Consider the following 21,506-nt stretch of genomic DNA (forward strand, 5'->3'; position numbering starts at 1 on the left):
AGTGCTTAATGCTTTGTAATGAGATTTACAAGAAGATTTTTATGCACGGAGTTTTGCAAGGAGGTTTTATCCTAATATTTGAGGAAACAATTGTTGCAAGCAGGCTCAGTAGGTAGGTAAGGAGACCACTTTTGGAGAAGTCTGAAGCCAAATGCAAAGAAGAGTGCCTGATTAACAAAGCGGATCCCTACCATCGGCTGATAGTTCTTGCCACTGGGCAATGGTTCACATCTGCAGCTTACAGCAGCTGTGTCTGGAATTTTCGTTCCTCACAAACTGACACCTCTGCTATCCTGCCGTCATACCTCTGAGCTGTGTGGAATAGCTAAATAAAGGCTGTCACTCTGTTTTCATCTGTCTAGAGTAGGAGTAAATGGATTTACTAGTAGCATCCTGAGCCATTAAGACACTCGGCTTTGAGTGACAGTATTCAAGGCATGTATTGACTGGCAGTTACGACTGCAAATCAGTGAAGAGTGTTCTTTTTTTCAAAAGAAATGATAACTCCCTAATTACCTGAAAAATTCTGTTATAAGAAAGAATTGTACGTGGTTGGTTTTTGTTTGAGTTGGTTTTTGGTTTGTTTTGGTTTTTTACTTTAAATACATTGCTGGTTTCTAGTATTACCTGCAGAGCACCTAATCTCATGTGTAAGACAGCTCTGTACAACAGGTGATACCAGCACACTGTCAATACCAGCTGATTATTCTCTTTGTGTCTCCCGTCTCTTGCAAGTGTCCTCAAAGTGTCTTAACTACAGAACCGCTGGAGTTACTCCTAACACAAAAAGCCCTTTCATAAATCCGGATGCTTGAGTGTAGTGTTACTGTGAGCTTGATCTGACCAGCCTGAGTGTAAATACCCCTCCTTCAAATGTAAATGTAATTATTTAGTGGTGTGGACATAAGCTAGCTCCACTGAGATGCTTCTGAGTTTCCATGCCTTTCTGGTGACTCTGGTTTTTTCCCATTCCCGTGTGTGCCAGAGGGAGCACAGCTCACTGACTCGTGCAAGTAAGAGCTTTCTTTGTCTTTCAAGAAGAAACCAGGCTTTCTTTTCGCTGTGTTTGATAGCTTAAAGGCAACATTGGAAACAACTTTTGTGCAGCACTTCCAAACTACTGGGCGATAAAGCTGTTATTGTTATGATAAAGCAGAATTTTTGGAAAAGATCTGAATAAAGAAAGTCCAATCATTCTAGTAAGCAGCTGAGGAAAGCATGTAGAACTAACGCCAGTGTTAAAATCCATCAAAATGCAAATAGAACGAGCAGTGGCAATAGTGATTAAATAGCTGAAGAAAATCAAGTTATGTTAGGTTTCTTTGGGCAATTATGGCAAATTGAAAATGAATAGTCTCAGGGAATAGGGCTTTTCAGGGACAACAAACCTGGTATGTTGCTGCAGCTGAATGCTAACTTCATCTACAGAAAAAACCGTTAGTTATTGGGGCTGATACGTCTCTTACTACATTGTTGTTTTTGGTGCGGACACAAGTGTGGGACTGTGAGGTTGAGACCTGGCAACACGTCCTCCTATGTGCTAACCAAGTGTAACTCTTGGTTTTGAAATCGTTTAAAACATGCAGGTACCTTCGGTGAGAAGACCATTAGGAGACATTTGGTATAAGTTTCAGGAATATTTTGTAGAGGCAGAGGTAAGGAGTCATCTCTAGGATTTTGTGGGTTCCAGAAGTCAGCTGGCTTTGTAGCTGTGTTTTTAAACTGTGGAAGCGGTAGCACAGAATTTATTGTTCCCAGAATATACGGCAGAAATCTTTTAAGTTGTCATAGCTTAATTCATCACTATATGTAACTCAGTACTCAAGGAGTATCTTGCATTGATTATGCTAATTTCTGCTGTAGCCTTGTTTGTATTTATGCATGTACTCTCTGCATTGAGGATGAAAAGACCTTGCCTAAATAAAAAACTCCTTCGTTATTGTGACAAGAGAATGTTTTCTGGGCAGCAAGCCTCCGGGTGCTCAAAATTACTCGTTACGTGAAAGAATCACGTTAATATTGTTTTAACCATACAATAAATCGTAACGATAGCTAGTAACAAATAATAAAAAAGGTCTGCAGTGTAGCTTGAACTGCCCTATTTAAAATACTAATGCATTTTACCTGTCCCTGTGATAATGCTTCTTTGAATCCCATAGCAATGGGCATGGCGATCATGAACATACAAAACTCAGTGGCCATGAACAACAGGGTCTCTTCCCTGGCTACATTTTCTTTCTCCTTTCTCCTCCCACCCCAGACTTCTCCCACCCACACTCCCTGCAGTGCCTTTGAAGGCATCATCTTGTGATCACTTGAAGTCGCAAAGTAGCTCACTCAAGTGATTTTGTTGTGCGCAGTGTGTGAGGAGTTTGGGCTCTAGCTCAGGTGCCTGTGCCAACAGCTGCACTGCTTTAAGACATCGGTGGCCCTCGCAGGGTTTCTTTTCCCTCTCACAACTGACTCTGTGCAACCCGGTGTCATGGTTTGGACAAGAGGCCATTAACTGCCATTCCACCCTTCATCACTGCGATTCCCTGCTGTTTGTGGACACTCAAACTTGGCTTCGTTGGTAGCTCAAACCTGAGCTGAAGCATCTGGGAAGGCAAGTGCTGACTTTTGCTATGTTTTTCTGCCATAGAGGAGTCAGTAGATGGTTGAGAGGAGTAACTTCATACACCCCTGGAGCAAGAGTTGTCCACTAGAGGTTGTGCCTCTGAGACAAGCGTTGTGTTAGACCTGGCCGATGATGCACCTGTGGTGCAGACCAGCCCCAGGCAGTGCTATGGCTGGGGCCTGCAGTCTGGCAACATGTGTGTCTTCAGGCTGGTGCAGCACCAAGACTTGTGGAGCCCCCCTCTCCTGCCTCACTGTTCTATAAAACATTGCTTTCTGAATGATCTAGCAGTGCATTGCAGGAAAACCTGTGTCCGATTCCTGGAGATCTGGAGTAAAAAACCACATCTATCTAGCACCATATGAAAATAAAAGAATTCTAGGTTCGTATGGCTCAGATTTCTGCAGAGGACGTTTGTTCCAGCTAGTGGCAAGTCATGTGTGCAATTCCTGGGCCCCCATAGCCTTTCGGCAGGGACCTGGCAGCATCTTCCTGCGTTGGCATTTGGCTACGTTATGCTGTCAACTCAGTTGTCTTGAGTCATTTGTCTAAAAACAACTCCCTGCTGCTTAGGGAGGAAAGCACCTAGTGGGTGCCTGCCAGTCAGGAAATAAGAAATAGCTCAGTGTGGAAAGGTCACAGAATTACAGCTTTTAGAGAACAGCGGAGAGCTCCTAAGGTCTCCATGCTCTGGCACCACCCTGTAACAGAAGTTAAATGAGTATTTGCTCAAGGAAGTTCATTCATTGTCTGTCTCACTTGTGTCAGTAAGTAACGTTTCTGCCATCTTCTTGTGAGTAATTAAGGTCTGCATTTACAAATGGGAATTATGTTACCATAAATCTAAGTTATGCTTTCAATTAAATCCCATTCTCTGAACCAAGGAAAAACTTGGGATAATGTCAGTGGTGCTTGCCTTTGTGGATAAGGTTAACACCCATGGGGAGTTTCTGTTGAGTTTCAGTACTGGTAACTTCTGGAATACATGTGTGTGTGTATGTAGGTAGGTATATATATATTTTAATCCTCTTCCTTAAAACCTGAGAAAAGTTAAGGCTGTACATCTGGTGAAGGGATGCAATTGCACACTTATCACTCTTTCTTCCCACCCATGAGGAATGTCAGCCAAAATGTGAATGTTAGTTACTCTTGAGGTTCGTGGAAAGGCTGTAGTACCCGAAGTATGACTCCTGCTAGAAGCCATTGTGGGTGGGGACAGGGGGAAATAAACATAGCACGAGTTAACAAGATCAGTTCTTTTCCTTTCCCGTACTTCTGCATTAGTTGCAGTTGAATTTCTTGCTCTGCAAGGAGCATATCTGGCTTTGCTTGGAATATGCCTTTTAGGGGAGTAGGGAGATGTGGTGTGCGGGTTTTGTAAAGTGGTGGGGGGTTTTTTTCTTCCAAGGTTGAAGGTGAATGTGTCATCTTTTAGCACGCCTCTTGCAAGGTCTTGGCAGATCGTTCTACCTCTTTGCTTCAGAATAAAGAGATTTGGGGTTTTTTCCTATTATGCAGTGATTTGGAGGGTGCTTGAACACTTCATAGCAATCCTAAAAATAAGCCTGAAACTGAAAGCAAACCAGCTCCCTAAACATACTTGTTCTTCCAAGAGGTTCTGGGAGGTTTCCATGAAGCAGCTTTAAAAATTCTCCAAAGTTTTCTGAGATTTGCACCTCTGTCAGTTCATACTCCAAGAAGAATGCTTCCAACAAGTGACGTTTCTCCAAGTCCCATTTGTTACACAACTAATGACGTGCCTATGTCTGCAGGATTGTTTCCCGTGATAACCTATCACAGGATAGGGTATAAGAGGCTTCCAACTCTTTCATTCCCATGACATAAGTGAAATGAAAGATAACAGACAACAATGTAAGGAAGAGTATCTAGGAAGAGGTGTAACGACTGGTGTCATGAAGGAAAAAGTGTCTTTGCCACCAGGGGTGATGTTAGGTGTCTAAATCAAAACTGAGACAACTTTTTCCTCTCTTCAAGTCAAACCTGGAATTTCTGCTTGTCCTCTAAGCTGACCAAGTTAAAAAGTGAATTTGAATCCAGCCTAATAAAAGGCTATATTGTGTATATAAGCCACATACTTAGTCTTGTCTGCTTCGTATTGCAGTGATTCCAAAGCATTGGGAGGTCCACTCTGTAAGCTGCTCAGTGGCGCAGAACCAGCTGGCGGAGCCCATTGGGCCTGTGCATCCCTGGACAAGCTGCACCAGCATGAAGTTCAGTGTAGGCCCATCTACCTCTCTTCACAGGCAGGCTTTGCTGACCTCCTTCCTTAGTGGAGCCGATTTTGGAAACCCTGAGGTAGCCAAAGTAAATCTCTGCGCTGCAGTCAGACAGACAGGGCTTGTTCGCATCATTTGAGTTGCTCAGTGCTGTAATGCTGAGACGTTGAATCCTTTGAAACTATGAGGCCAGTGTGGAAACTCATGGTGTGCGTGAGCACACGAGTGCCTGCTTCTGAGCTCTTTGCAAGGAAGTTACCTGCAGGTTTCACTGTTGTCATTTTTTTTTATCCTTCCCTAGCTATATCTTGCTAGAACTTCATAAATCAGATCGAGAAACCAGAAACTGAATATTAAGAAGCCAGTCCTAAGAATATTTTTATTCTTATTTTTCCTTTTGTAGCTGAGCAGTAGAATGATATGGTGAGATATTTGAAGATCCTCAAAAGAGCAATGCTTATGTTTCTGAAATGTGGACAGGTTTGTGTTGACTGTGGTACTGAAGGCACTAACTTGTGCTGATGCACCTCATCTAGTGTATAGTGCTGTTGCATCCTGAGGTTAACATAGAAATCATATGCAGTGCTTATTTTATTCAAAAAAAAATACCAGTAAGCAAAAAGGCAGTGCTGCTTTTTCCCCCTCATCGCACACCCCAAACAAGAAACCATGTTTTAGAAATGTTTGAAGTGAAAATGCTATTAATTTAGCAGAAGCTGACAGCAATATCTAAGTAGTTAGAAGCAGCAGAGGAGAAAAGCAATAGAGAGCTAAGCTTGTAACTTAAACTACAGGCCAGGGATGGTGCGATACAGTGTGTCTTGTTATGTGATTTTCTTCCTGAAGCAGAGTTCAGCTAGAATTGATTTTGTAATGGTGTAAAACTGCTTGTTACGTTGCCAGCCTAGCAAATACTTCTGTCTGTTTTACGCAAAGATTAAATATTAACTTATTTAAAGGAAGGCTTTGCTTTGTATATAAAGGTCCTGTAAAACTGGTGATTTGCCATTTTCTGAGTGAATTTGGACAAGCACTAGGACTGTTGTTCATTTAATCTATTTGACAGTGGGAATAACAACAGAAAGGGATAGAAACAGAAACAATTTGCATGAACTTCTGAAGTAGAAGAGAACTGGAAATCTTTTATTCTTGTTTCATTTGAGGATGATAAGACAGGATGAAAATCACAAATGTTTTGGTGTTGGCTTTTACGTCAAACTGCAGGAGTTTTGCCAAACTAAGGTTATTCTGCACAGTCTAGTAACTGCATTCTGACCTAAGGGACCTAGATACGAAACAGAAAATTATCTTCCTGGTGCTGTGAAGCTTTAATTAATTTTTATGAAGTCTATTTAGGGATCTTTTTGGTGAAGTCTCATAGGTGATATAATCTTAAGCATTTTTTTCTGTGTGTAAAGACTGTTCATTATTTTGAGTCTTCAAACATCAAATTTGGCTCGCAATTTTGTTTTGTACCAAAAGCAAAAATGAGGCTAGAGATAATGGAGTGCTTTAACCATAATTACTTACAAAAATTTCCTGCAGTTATATACATAATGATGTTCTCCCATCCTGTTATAGGATAATGAAGAACATTTTTATATTTCTTATCTAGGCAAATACATGTTTGTCCAGCTGTGTGCAAAGGTGTTTACTCAAGATATATGAGGAGCCAAAGTAAAAGCTTAATCAAAGTACTTTTAGTATTTTTTTGACGTTGAGCAAACAACTCTACTCAGCAAGCTTGTTTTGCTTTTCACCTTTTTAATGATTTTATCTTCTCCATGTGTTTAAAAAGTTCTAACTGGAAAAATAACACAGTAAAATTTCAAGCAAAAACACTCATAGGATTTGCTTTAAAACCAATGCGACTTCTGCAGTATGCAGTGAAGTAGTACTGAGACTGTATCATGACACAACTGGACCTGTTCTTATATTTACATGTATACTTTGCAGGTAATTGTGTGCTTCAGGTCTGTTTTTCTGTGTGGATTGTGTCCGTGTTTCAGCTAGAAACATGGGATGAGGATGTGCAAGTATGCATAACTAGTGTGAAATTAAGCTGTTCTTTAGGATTGACCTCCTTTAGTTTGAAGCCAAACTTGTTCTATTCTAAATGGTAATTCCTTCCTTCTTTAGATGGGAGGAACCAGAATCTTTTCCATTAGCTTCATAGAGGCTTTCATGGACAGAGAGAGGGTGTGAGTGGATATTTTAAGGGAGGGGGAGAAGGAAAAGGGAAAACAACAAAAAAAACCCACCACCCCCCAACCCAAACAAAACCCACATATCTGAACAAAAGGAAGTCATCTATACATTGAGATATTGCCTCATTATGTCTCTTGTTGACTATAAAATGAGGCATGGTTGCATAATATAGTTGCAGACCCTTTTACTATAGATATCTGCAGTTAAGTGAGACACATGCCACCTCTGTGACTGAAGTAACCCTTCAGAAGGAGGTGTGGAATGCATACTGAAGCCCTGCAGATTTAAGGCTGTAGTGTGCATGAGGAAAAAGCTCTTTTGAACTGGTACACAGGCTGATGGCTGTAGAAATGTTAGAGCTGAGAGAGAGGAGACAATGTGAAGTGAACTGCAGCAGGTAGGGTGTGCTCTGTTATCCTTCTGCTCATGCCAATGACCAGAAGCTTAGATTTGCTGCATAGGGTAGAGTCAGGAAAACATCGTTTCCTCATAGAATTTCAGGAATTCAGTGTCTAAGGAAGAGATTCAGCAAGGGGAGCAATAGGAACAAAGTGACCCAGTAAGTACAGCAGCTCTCTGTTCAGCATCTTACCTGAACTGATGAATTAAGTGTGATAGTTTTGGAGAAGCCCGAGGGCTGGATGATGTGCTAGTCAGGCAGTGTACAAGGTAGATTTGAACAATAGAATTTGCTGTTGGGATAAAAGAAGATGAGGATGTAGGAGAGAAGGAAGTGGAGAGGTTTTAACTATGAAGAATTCAGGTCAGGGGAAAAAAGTCAAAAATAACATGTGATAGGAAGAGAAAAGTGGTGGGAAACAACTAAGAGGGAAGTAGGTTACATGTAACACAGTTTCACAGGAACTTCTGTAAGAACTTCTTTTATTTCATTTTCTGCTTTCCAGTGGTAGAGCTGTTGGCCTAGTTGTTGACGTGCTTCAGAAGACTGCTAGGTGCATATCTGAAGGTGAACATACATAAATTATGATCTAATTAATGTCTGTGAAAAGGAGTGTGCTCGCTTGGTTAGTGCAGGGAACTGGATCTCTGCAGCTCTTCCACTGACTCGCCAAGCCTCAAGGGCTGGCAGGAGGAACACTAACTTCTGTTTTACCCCAAAGCAGGGTAGGGAGGCTCTACTAACACCTGAAGTATGTTTTGGAACAAGTCAGCTATCTCATATATCTCAATTCTAGCCAAACTTTTGATTCAATACGTATTTACTTACCATATATCTTTTTTTTTTTTTTTTTTCTCTTCCAGTTACCATTTCTTCAACTGCAGAAAAAGGTAATTATTTTTTTTACTTCTGTTTCTTTAAGATGTGAATAGTTTTGTTGCACAAAAGTCTTAAGGGAATAGAATTTAAAAGTACTCCTTTATGTGTAAGCTCTGTATAGTGAGTAGAATAGTGCTAAGAAACAAGGTAAGTATTGTGAGGTTGAGTCTGTTTAGCTTCTAGTACCACAAGCTTGGGATGGTGACAAGACCTGTAACTAACACAACTATGATTTAGGTTTGCAAATATTTTAAAATGGGTACCTTCTAAGAACAAAAAAAAAAAAAAAAAGAGAGAAGGAACTGCAGCAGATCCACAAGTCCATTTTGTGTTTATGCCTGAACACACCCTGTGACCTGAAAGATTTCTGGAAGAGGAAGAATTTTTGTTCTACTGCTTGCTGTTTTCCAAGCAGCTTACCAGATTCTTCAGAACTCCATTCTTTATGACTGGTTTGGGACTGTGCAAACACAGCCATTTCAAACATAGCTGCACAGTATAATTTTGAATTTCCAGGCCAGGTGATTAAGGCCTTGTTTTGACAAACTTTACTTAAGTCTTCATATTGGCTTTGGCAAGTATATGCCACAGTGGGTAGTACTTACAGAAGTACAAACTGACCAAAAAAATGCCAGCAATCTTGCTCTGCCACTTATTTTAATTGTGAACAAAAACTAGTCTAAAGGATGATTCAGTTCCAGAAGTTCAAAATACAGGTTTTTTTTATAAAACTTGTTTTGTTTTGTTTTTCCTGTGGAAATACAAATGATTGATGGGATATTTGTTTGAGAGTTATTTCCGTTTACGAGGGGACATGAGTGGTGAATTAAGCAGAGATTTGCATTTTGGCTGTCCACAGAGGCCTGTCTTCAGAGCGTGAGACCATGGGTCAGAGGCTGTCATCTCTTATTTTTGCAAAAGAGCATAAAATTCAAAGCTAATCTAGTGGTTTTCTTCCTGATGGGGAACATCTAGGAGAACACTCTGAAAGGAGGGAACTTTGATGGAATCTGTCTTCTTTCATTTTCTAATTAAGAGGTGAAAGAGTGGGAAAACCTCCAAAACAAACTGCAAGCCGTTTAAGATGGGAGCCATGTCTTACCCTGGATTTTTACATCATATTGCACAATTGGGCTTCCCCTCAACTTTGCAAAATTCTGCAGATTGCTGCTGTGCTTTACTGTTGACTTGTTTATGAATAGGTTTTACTTTCTAGTTTCTTCCAGAATGGCAAAACCTATGTCTCAGTTAAAGAAGCCTGTCAGAGCCATGATGTTGGTGTTGTATAGGCAGATCTCTGGCTTAAATACAAATGCAGTGCCTGTCTGACTGAAGCAGGTGCTCTTAAATCTACCAGAGAAGAAAAATGCTTGATTAATTAGTGAGACTGACAGTTTCGTTGGAACCTGACTGTTAGGCTTTTAATAGCTGTCACCTGGACACTTTTTGCCCCTTCAATTCTAAATGTCACAGGCATCCTGCATGCATGAATTTCTTTACCATGGAGGTTGATCTTAAAATGAGATGCGAAGAGCTTTTTCATTTGAAATGAAAGCTGTCATCAGTTTTATTAAGTTCGTATTTCCTGGCTATTGTCAGTTAGCTTATAACATCAGAAGAGTCAAAAGGCCAAAGTACCAGTGACATTGCTATGTAAATCAATAATGTGCATCTTAGCAAATATATTGTGCTCCATATTTCAGTGTACTGTGTCCAAATCCTTTTATTCCAGTACTTAATTACAACTTCCGATTAAATTAGTAGTGATTTCTTAATCTCATGAAAGCTAATTGTTTCTTTGGAATTTCACATTCTTGTCTAGATTTATATCCATTAGGATAGGGGAATAAAGTCAACTCTGAATCTCTTAACAATATAATATACTTCTGTTATATATTATTACCTCTCTGCAATCTGACTTTGTCTTGGAAGCAGTGTTAAGAATGATTCAGAAAAGGATGTTAAATCTTAGGAGGTCTTAGCATATTTTAGGAGGATGCTAACAGCATGTCTTAAGACATTGTCCTCCTGTGGGCATAAATTATGGTCTAATATGCATCAGTGCCTTTAAAGAGAAGTGACTTCACTTGGTCACAGCATGGCACCAAGAATCCTGAATTCCCTTCGCTTAGCTAGGACTTCCTCATGACTGAGTCTGGCTAAACTGGCAAATATATTAGGATTTGAGATTTTTGCCATATTTTCCATCTAGCTTGTAATTACAAGAAAATGAGCTGAATAGGAATGAAAATGGTTTATATTTGTACTAGAAACTGATGCAGGATGCTTCAGGGAGTAGTCTGCAGAGGAGATACTGCTGCCCAAAGCAGTGGGTAGATGGACTGCCAAAGGAAAACCATCAAAAATGGTATCTTCCCTCCCTCTCATTTCTTGGGAAGCACTGACAGGACAGATACCTGTAATCACAGTAGGAATGGCAGCACAGGAGTGGGAAAAGAAGCAAGAATTTATTCCGTGTTGGCCCAGTATGAACTGCCAATTGCAGGCTCTTTCTCTGCTAGCCTGGGCGGTGCCCATCACTGGAACAGCTGTGAAAGCCTTGTTCCTCCTTGAATTCCCCCAGTTTGGCTGCCGAGGACAGGCCCTTTGCTTTTAATGATGGTGACAGATTGCAAGATCTCAGTTATTGCAAGAGCACTTTAACATCTGCCTCTTTCTAGTAAATACTGGCACAGATCTGCACCTGCTTGCTGCAGCCAGCCGTGGTGCCTGTTATTCTGTGTGGTGTTGGGGCATTTACAGCCTGTGACAAGACTTTTAGGTTGTGCTGTTTGAAGTATTGTGTGTGCACTAAAAATAATCCTTCAAAAGAATTTGAATTCTGGGGGTGATTTTTATGGACAGAATAGAACTGTTTACTTTGTAAGTTAGTTTTGCTGCGCCTTGCCCTTCCCTGTATCTCATTTCCTCTTTCCTTCTATTCAGCTCCAGTGCAGCTGATTTCACTCCAATTTTGTGTCCATTTCTCCTCTTTTCCAAACGATTTTCTAATGCTTTAATTGCTTAACTGCATTATGTTAGAATGTGTATAGTATGGTTTTAATAAAAGACAATTTCTAATTATACAGTGCCTAGTGGAGTGATACATGAGTTCTTTCCTATCCGGATGACAGTTTTAGGATGGCTTTAGAAAAACGTTTTCCTCCTTTCATTTTCAATCAGCTCCACGGCTGAAAATTTGCCAAATCTGTCTTTAAGGTTGGAGGAGTTAGAGGGAAGGGTAGAAAGCACAATTATCTGAAGAAAGCTCAAATAGAGTTTGTTTGGATTTTTTACTGTAACAAGCAATGAAAATCCTGAAAGATGACAAATTAAGACCACGTTTTCGGTGACTCTGTACAAGCATTTTCTGAGCTGTTGGAAGTTCCCAAAGTTTCGAGCCTGCTTTGCCATCCATGAAATACGTCATACAGCTTCTTAAAGGACTCCCTTTATGTGCACGGGGAAGTAGGTCAAGTTTCCTTCTTCCTGCAGCTGAAGATAATATAAGTGAAGATAATGTAAATATTTAGTATGACTTCTTTTCTAAGGCTTGCTGTTCTGGCACAACTAATCTGTTTCCTTTTGACAAGTGGTAAAAGAAACTGTTAGAGGAAACAAGATAAGAAGAAGCTTCCTGGGTTATAAGTCTCTGGTCTTTAGGGCAACCATATCACACAGACCCATTCATAAACTGATTGAGCTCCCTACTAAAGTCACCTGCATTTTGTTGCTGCTGTGACTATAATAGCAGGACTCTCCCAGATTATACTCCTGTGATGATTTGGAAGAAGATACCCAGAAAATTTTAAACTTGGAGAGCTCTCATCTCAGAGTGCAGTCATCTCCAAACCCCTGGTTTGGAGTTTTTGCTGTTGTTGATGACCAGTACCTTCTACAATGGCACTACACTGTGCTTTTTCTACTAGGACTAGAAATTAAATTGAAATGTGTAGTCCAGTTATCAAATACTTTAATCTAGAATGGAATTATGGAATTGTAGCATCTTCTTTATCCAAAAAGGTTAGTCACTTACATACCACAGGTGAAACTGTTCAGTTCTGGTTGGTTTTGTTTGGTTTGGCTTTTTCCCTTCAAAGTTTGTTTTGGAATGGTACATAAAGCATATTATTTCCATTAGGAATAGCAACCATCACATTTGGTGATTTTTATTTTTTTTTTTTTTTTTCCAAGTGAGCACTCCTAGAATACTAAGTCTACCCAGTGAAAAGGGTTTAATATAACTTAATTTTGTCGGGTGAATCATAGTGTAGTAGTTAAGCCTTCATCAAAGATCAGGGATTTTATTTCTTGTTCTGTTCAGCTGTATTCACTGAACTCTTATTTATGTATTTTATTGCAGTTGTCTACCTTGTGGTTTTTCATCTGTCATTTGTCATGTTTGTATGGTCCTATTGGAAGACAATTTTCACATCTCCTGCATCCCCCTCTAATGAGGTAAATATAACGCTAGAAAAATGTCAGTGCCTTTTTTATAAATAGCTGAACTGTTTTCAGTGATGAAACTTGTTTGCAGTACTGCATGATTCACCTTTCACTTCTCATTATCTAAAATAGAACAGCATGACAGTGTATCATGAATGAAAATTATAAAATTACTCTTAAAATACTGTATAGTTTGTGTAATGACATTTCCTGATGCGAAACACGTGTTTAATTTACCACAAGTTTGACAGTCATGCTCAGTGCTTTGCTGTGAAGTAGCTTCCTTGAAACCTGGAATTTTAACACTGATAAATCAAATACAGTGACAACATTTTTATATTCCCATTTGAGGCAGTTTTGACCTTTGGGTAAGAAAAAAGTAGTAATGCAATGTATACTCACAACCTGGAAGCCGGAACCACTGAGAAGTAAGTCAAGGGTTAAGGTTTAGTGACAATTGAGAAGTAAATACATAAAGGAGCTTTATATAATGGCAAAAGAATGCATGATGACTGTAAGAAGTTTTGTTTTGAAAAAGAACAGTATTAATTGCAATAAGTCTGAGATGGATTACCTTGTTTTCTGTTTTCTCTGAGGTGTGCGTATGTAAGGATTAAATACTGGCACCAAATTTAAAATACATTCCTTCCCTTCCTTGGTTTTATAAAGCTTTTAAATTGGCTAAACTGAGGTTTTGGTTGCTCGATGGAGGTTGAATTTTTTTTCTATTTTTGGCGAGACCGACTTTCAGGCTAATGTCAACCTTAAACACTTTTTAAAGAGTTAAAACCATGCTTCTAAGGAAAAGCAAACAGTGCTCTGCAGCACTTAATTATGGCTTAGAGATCTGTATCTTAGAAAGCTGCAGAATATAAAGTGAAAAAAGCTAAAGACTATTCTGCTGTTCAGCTAAGAAAAAAAAGAGTAGTAATTAATTGTTAAACCCAAAAATTCAAAGGGACTTGTCTTCAGGGTGATTTGTTTCGGCTTTATTTGGGATGTTTCTACAGGAAGCAGCTAAGCAGGTTAGCTAATTAAAATGTGTTTGGAACCATGTTATTGCAGTTTTGTAAAGCTGTATGAACTAGAGCTGCTTATAAAGCTAATGCCTGGTAACGTTACTGTCAGCTTGGATTCTTCAATAATAGAAAACTTCTGACAGTACTCATCCTGTAGGTGCAGTAACGTTGTAGCAAGCTTTTCATAGTCAGTGAGTGAAAGGGGTGCTTTGGGCATGTGGCATGTAATGAGTATTTCCTGTATCAGGTGTGGAGGTTGATCAGATTTAATACAACTTTCTTCTAGGGCTAGCTTAAAAAAGAAAAAAACAAACAAACCCACAATAGCAAACAACAAAAAACCCACAACAAAAAACCCACAAAAACAAACCAAACAAAAAAAAAATCATCACCACTTTTTCTCTCTCTCTGGGCAAGTCCCTTCTGTTCACGTACCAGTGAATACTTAAAAACAAAATCCAAATTCAGAATCTCCCCATTGTATGAGAGTGTAAATGTATATATTTTTAGTCATTCAAATTAGCCATTCTTGCAAAACAAATAGCATCCTGTGATCTTACTATTGAACTAAAAAAAGATTCTGCAGCTGCTGTTGTCTAAGTGTAATCCCTGTACATTTGTCATAAGAATAAGAACAATCAACATTATACAAGATCCAGGAAGAGGAAGAAAACAAAGGGACTCTTTCTGTTTTCAATAAGAACTGCTGGAACCTCACTGGAAATTCTGTTAGCTATGTGGTAACAGACAACTCTTGATGTCTTTGAACATATCTTGCCATTGTCCAAAGAGGCTGTGTGCCCTCTTAATTTCTGAAATTAGAACAGAAATATAGCTGTTTGGAAAAAAGTCCTATCCAGGATTTTTGGAGTAATGTTATGATGTTATTTGGACAAATTAAAAGGGTTTTGAATGTTATGATTTTTCTGCACATTAATGTTTTGCCATAGAAATGTCATCTAGAAGTAGCATTTCATGTTTAATGCCACCTCTGCTTGATTGCAGGTCTTTGGTCACCTAGGAGACTTGCAAGGGCAATAGGGAGGAAGGCATATTGCACTGCTGTCTGCTGGCATGATGCTTCCTGTCTGTCTTAAACTTTTTATGTGAGCATCTCCAGTTTTCATATTTGAGTAAATATCTATCTTAGAGACGGATATTAAAAAATGAGATCAAACTCTTGGTGATGACTGAAATGTTAAACTTTAATTTCACTCTTCGCATATATTGATCCTAGTTTCTGATTATTTAAAAGGGGATTATGTTTCATGCTTCACCGTTGCATGGTGGGCAGGCTCAATAACTGGGATGATACTATATGAAACAAGAGACTTCACTAGGTTCTGGGAGATATCAGGCAATTTATTTGCATTCTGGATTAGGAAATAACGCAGAGAAATTGCAGCAATGTCTTGCTGCTTCCTCCTTTCTGTAAGTGAAGTCTTCATTGTTGCTTGCCAACTGACTATAATCCAAAAGACGAAAAAGTACAGGATGAGAGGAAAATCCATGTGAACTAATCATATACATGTTCTTGGTAGGAAAATATGGTCATATTAAGCCACACTAAGCCAGTTTTTGTTCCAGTTGCACACACAGCATTTTCCACTCACTACCATGAATACTTTGTCTATGTGCACTCATAAAAAGGGCTCTTGTAGTCCATGCAGGAAGCTCAGAGTTGAAAAGTGCTTCAGAACAGAAAAATACCAAAGGAAATAGTGAGTTCAGCCCCAGCTCTGCAGGGGCTTGTCAGCACACTGGGTTTTGTGGGGCTTAATGGTAAAGCTCATAATTTCAGTGGATAGCAAAGTTAGTGTTTCACAAACAAGTAAATTCTCTCCAGGTCTTCTGGTAAAGCTTTACATCTCGGTGAGGCTTCAACAGGAATGCTCCTCATGCTTTACTCAGAATTGTAACTCTCTGAAACTGTACAGGCTTTGCTGAAGGTTGCTTCCAATACAGCTCATGGATTTTGAGACTAGCGTGGACTACTCCCAAGTAAAAATTCTAGTTGAGCTCTTTCAACTTCTGTGCTGAAGTCATGAAGCCTGCCAACCCCCCTCTTTTTTTCCCCCTCTGGCTTGTACCCCTCTCTAAGTCTGAGAGTGGAAGTGGGATAAGAGAACTTTAGTGCCCTGTAGCAGCAAAGGACTGTTGCATGTTCCTCTTTTTCACAGTTCACTTAATTTATGCTTATCCAGAGTTAAAGGAAAGGTTGTGCCTTCTTAAAACTCCCCTGAGTCTCTGGCTTCCTTTGTGTTGAAGGGAAAATGCCATAGAAAATGGAAGAGAGATAAAGATTACTTTTTAAAAATCTGCCCAGGACGATCATGGAGTTTTGAGGATCTTCTGTCATTCCTGTAGTGTTCTTAATTTTGTGGGGCTTTTTGGGTCAGTGGGACGGAGTTGTCCAAAGACATAGGATTAAGATACATAGAGTCTTTTCCTTGGAGCTTGACTAGAACACAAAGTAACAATTAATCTCTTCCCTTGATTCCTTTTTCTCCTTCCCTCCTAGTTCTGCTTGTCAAAAGCTGATAAAGAACAATATGAAAAAGAAGAGAGACCAGAATCCCAGCAGGAGATTTTGAGAAGAGCTGCTAAAGACTTGCCTATCTATACGACAACAGCATCGAGAGGTGAGATGTAAAGATAATTCTGTGCTCCTGAAGCTGCTGGTTTAAGTCGGTGAAATTCATTTGATGTCACTGCATGAACAATCTATTAAGCACATATTGCAAAGGCCATGAGCTTGTTTTGTTATTTGTTTGGGCTGGGTTTTTTTCCCTCAGTAGAAACTGCAGTCCTTTGTCTGAGGATCTCAACACGTAGCCAGTATTTTGAATTTAAAAAAAATAAAAATCCTGTTCTAGCAAGCAGATAGGAGGCAACATTTATCTCTAATTGTGGCTATAAAAAATAAACATGGCAAAAAAATACAGCTAGAAATAGAGAAAATACAACTTCTTACTAAATTTTATAATTATTTATATCCCCCTTTAAACTTATTTTTCTGAGCTGTATCAGTTCAGCAGGAGGAGAAACGTCATACTTAAGGCTAGAGTTTAAGAATGAGTAAATGTTTCATTCCCATCTGTAATTCAGTACAAAGCTAGCTATGAGCTATTTCTGTATTTGCCTTTACAGGCAAATGTAAATGTATAGGCATTCTTATTCCAACTTATATATGAATGATCTGTGAAACTGCTGCCTTATACTTATGTATATTCATTTAAAAAATCTAGCTTTTATATGTATATACATCTGTTTCTCTTCCTTGAAACTAGCAAGGCTGTAGAGTTTTCCAAAAACATAAACTACTCAGAATAACTGTTACCAAAGTTTACTGTTACTTTCCAAAGTCTTAAGGACACCTGGCTTTTTTTGAATACAAGCCTCCCTGTAAGGGAATTCCAGTCTTAAGTTCCTGGAGTGGTCTGGGAAGCTCTTGCCAGCTCTTAAGCAGTTCTGCTTAGCTGTAGGTGTTGGCTTTCCTCCTCTTTTCAAACTGCCTGTGCTAGTGTCTTATTTCCATTGAAAAGAGCCTGAAGGCTTGTTTAAAAATATCCAGGGAAGATGAGGGGAGGGCAGGAAGCTCTTGAAGATTCAGTTCATGTTAAGGGGGAAAGCGTTTGTAAAATTAAATGAGTTCTAATGATTTAACCCTTGCCACTTGAATGCAGCAATCAGATACTGTGATCGATGCCAGCTAATCAAACCTGACCGCTGCCACCACTGTTCTGCATGTGACATGTAAGTTACTGAATCTGAAATGATGGGCTTTCTCTCCCTTGCGATCATGACTTTAGTGTGTTCATGTCTTCAACATGGCAGCCCTTGCATAACAGCAGGTTCTACTATTTGTTCCTCTCTCAGAGCCTCAGTACCTGGATTTCATGAGAGCAAAGTTCCTCCTGTTGGTGCAATATTATTATTGCAGCCCCATTATTCAGTGGCAGAACGTTTTAGGAAATCTGCTTGTAGATTTGTAAAACAGTGCTTATATTTAAAAATAAAAATAAAAAAAAAGTCAGCAATTGAAGGAAAGTAAAGAAAGGCAGGTCTGAGATGCTAGCACTAGCAAATGCATATCATAGAACTCTTATTCTATCTTGCTTCTGCTGACTTGAAACAGATGTGTGGTACTAATAATACTAAAAATCTTTATCTCAAAGATTGACAGTGGAATTACATGCCTTAACCATTTCAAAGACATCACTGCTATTCCCTAGCCTCATTCTGAATCATTAGAGAAGTCTGTACGGGCACTGAAGGCTGAGGCTATGGGTGAGACTTCAGTAGTCTGAGCTTGAGGGAAATCTAGTTAACTAAAGAACCTAATACACATCTTTTGGCTAAAATCCTATTTATTAGCAAATACAGTGAATGTGTGTCTGAAATGTCTAGTATCAGTCCTTATACTAAAGTTGGGTGAAAATGGCACGTGGACTATTCAAATTATCCGCTGTGCTGCTCTTTTCCTCAGCTTTAAAAAACAAACAAGCAAGCAGCAAACAAGAAAAGGTAGCAAAAATAGCCCTAAGGCAGACTTAGTTGAAGTGAATGCCAGGCTAGCATACTTTATCCACACAACTCTAAAGGATTTGGATTTGTTTTCTCTCGATGTGCATATAAAACTAGTGTGCCGTAATAAACTATTACATGGCGTTACTCAGTAATGCTCCCCGTGTTAATTTAAGAGACTGTCTTCATGACTCTTCTGAATCTCACTTGATCCTTTTGGGTAAAAGGATGGCTGCTATAATGCAGAGAATTGGCATGAAAGAGAAGGACTTGAAAAAGATACAGTGGAGCAAAACACTTTTAAAAGCCAAAACAACACAACCCCCTGAACCTGTAGAAGCAAAAAGTATGTGTCTTAGAAAGAAAATGTATTTTTTGCTTTAATTTCCTGGAAATTATCTCTTTCAGATGTGTACTAAAAATGGACCACCACTGTCCATGGTAAGTTTATTTAAAAAAAATAAAAATCAATATAATAATGGTAAATTAGATCCTACATGATGAATTAGATGCGGCTTCAAAAATGCAACTTTGAAGTAAAATTTGATTTTCACAGAACTTCTTGAGGCTTTAATATGTGAAAATAATTCTTGTTCCTAATGTGTGTTGCAACATAGAGTTGTAGGGCCAGTAGCCCAAATAATGCAGTTTCTCCTTATACAGAGAAACCCTGGCATTAACGAGATCTGTGAGGAAACAGCATTTCTTTCTTTTGCTTAGTTTGATATTGGTACCAGGACAGGAGACACCCACTACACTGTGAAAATCAGCTCTTGATTCTAGATCATAAGACCCACTCAGACAGTTACTCTTCTGCAGTTTGTATTCACTGGTAGTCAGTATAAATGTTATCTGCTATCCCTATAAAAGTACTGCTGTCAGTAGTTGACTTGAAGGTGGTTTTGTAACCGAAGCAACTTCCGCTGAAATTGATGGAGAGGCATGTATTATCTTCCACAATGAGCAGTTAGTTCATAGTGTGTGAGACGCTTCCTATACAGACTGTATGTATCATACGCTTTGCCAGCTCATGTCATGTCCTGTAGAACTTCAGGGGGAGGGGGGGGTGTGCAAAATTTATGTGAGGGGCCCAGATAATTTGGCCTGAGGAAAGAGACTTCATTCAAAATGGTGGCTTAAAATGCTTCTGAAAGACTAGTGGCTGACTGTTTTGGACATACCACTGACATCATACACATGTTATGCTCTGCAAAAGCTGAATGTATTGGGTTTTATTTTATTTTATTTTTTGTATATCATAGTAACCTCTTTCTCTTTCCCCTCCTTCTAGGGTGAATAATTGTGTGGGATTTTCTAACTACAAATTCTTCCTCCTGTTTTTAATGTATTCCTTACTGTACTGTCTGTTTGTTGCTGCTACAGTCTTGCAGTACTTCATAAAGTTTTGGACAGTAAGTTCTAAGGCTTTTTTTGTTGTTGTTCATTTGTTTAATCTTGCATGTGTTATTGGAGGCTGCATCAGCATGTTGTCACTCACCATTTACTCTGTCCCATAGTTCATTACCATTAACAGCATCAATTGAAGCGACTGAAGCAGGAGAACCTTCTGAATATTAATGAATTAAATGTATTAAACTGCCCAGGATGAGTAATTGGGGGAAGAAGTTCCAATGAGGACACTATGCAATTTCTCTCCTCCATCAAAATCAAGTGGCACAGCTAAGGTTTTTTTGAGACTATTGAATATAGATATGTAGATACAGAAAGAACTGGCTATATCAAACAATTATATATATATGTATATATATACACACATGCATGTATATATAAAACTACTGACAAATGTGAAATATAAATAACAGCTTTGTATCTTCCTAGACTTGTTTATGGATAAACTGCTACCAGATAAGGCGAATTAATTTCTTGGGAACTGACTGAGCTCTGTTTTGGATTCCTTACATAGGCGTGTCTGAACTTCATACTAGTGGCTTTTATCGATCTGATATGGGTAGAACGCTAAGATACATACAGTGTTAATGATATACATCTTCCTTGCAACTGTTATCAGTCATCAAATGATCAATACACGTACATGCATCTTACTAGATTTAATAAAACTTATGTGAAGGGCAAGCATCCTTGTACGTCAGCGTTACATTCTTCCTATCAGGTTTCTTCCAGTCACATTCAAGGCTGAACATTGTCTTCTGGTGTTGTTCCCTTTCATCTCCAAAACCTTGTACTGTGCCTTCCTGTCTCTGCACAGAAGAGTTAGCATCAGAATTCTCTTAATCAGTTTCCATTAACTAGCATGGGAAAAATCACTGTAATTGGAAGGCTCTCCATCGCATCTTTATAAGTAAATAACAGCACGTATATTTCTTAGACATTAGCTGCTGTCAGAGTAGCTGGGAAAAGCAGTCATTATCTGTAGCTGTAGAAACAACCTTTACTGGAGCAAAAAGATGTTGCCAAGTCAGGGTAAGAGAAGCTTGATCAAGTATTCAGAATAGCTGTACTTTGAGAGAGTTGGCATTAGACAGGTAAGCTAAATGGTGCAAAAAGTACCTACATTGGCAGATCAGACCCATAGGCTTAGATGAACACAAAAGTACTATGTTTTTCATAGTCTGTCAGTTCTGTATAGCGGCCTGTCACTGGAGAGCAAGAAGCTGTGGGAATTGAGCTGTCAGTATTGTGTGAGATGAAAGCCATAAAAGTATTTGTCATAGCTGTGGCTTAACAGATACTTCAAATTAAATGGTCTGAGTCTGCTGTTCACTCTTGCCTGACTGTAAATAGTTAAATTTTTAATTTGTGAATGTGCCACTCCCAAACATCTGCCTGGCTGCTTTCCAGTGCTTCATATGCAATTTCTAATGAAACTGTAGATGCGCTCTTACATATTTACCAGTCAGTGCTTGAGCAAAGAAAATTAATTTGCTTTGTCACCTCACTTCATAATTGTTAGTGCCACAAAAGTCTGCAGGACATCTGACCACAATGAACATTTAATACCAGCATTTGCAGCAAGCCTCTTCCAAAGCCCATCGGACACATTGTTGAAGTGGACCCTTAAGCAGAGGAAGTAAACTTAAAAGGGATTCATTTTTTTTAATGATTCAGTTGTTTAAAGTGCTTCCTGCAAGAATGGGCTACTTCTGAAATGTGACAATAGACAATGTAGTTGTGTGCTTGCACTTGTTGCTTTC

General features: G+C 39.1%; 1 protein-coding gene across 1 annotated transcript in view; it reads left to right on the forward strand.

The window, feature by feature from the left end:
- Nucleotides 1-21,506, forward strand: part of ZDHHC20 (zDHHC palmitoyltransferase 20) — a 44,661-nt gene that overhangs the window by 10,297 nt on the left and 12,858 nt on the right. Inside the window, exons 2-7 of the mRNA XM_074168202.1 lie at nucleotides 8,326-8,352; nucleotides 12,705-12,799; nucleotides 16,328-16,448; nucleotides 17,493-17,562; nucleotides 18,742-18,774; nucleotides 19,625-19,745. Of these exons, the coding sequence (XP_074024303.1) occupies nucleotides 8,326-8,352; nucleotides 12,705-12,799; nucleotides 16,328-16,448; nucleotides 17,493-17,562; nucleotides 18,742-18,774; nucleotides 19,625-19,745 (467 nt within the window). The remainder of the gene's footprint in view (nucleotides 1-8,325; nucleotides 8,353-12,704; nucleotides 12,800-16,327; nucleotides 16,449-17,492; nucleotides 17,563-18,741; nucleotides 18,775-19,624; nucleotides 19,746-21,506) is intronic.

The sequence above is a fragment of the Numenius arquata genome, chromosome 1, assembly GCF_964106895.1.
Source record: "Numenius arquata chromosome 1, bNumArq3.hap1.1, whole genome shotgun sequence".
Lineage (NCBI taxonomy): Eukaryota > Metazoa > Chordata > Aves > Charadriiformes > Scolopacidae > Numenius > Numenius arquata.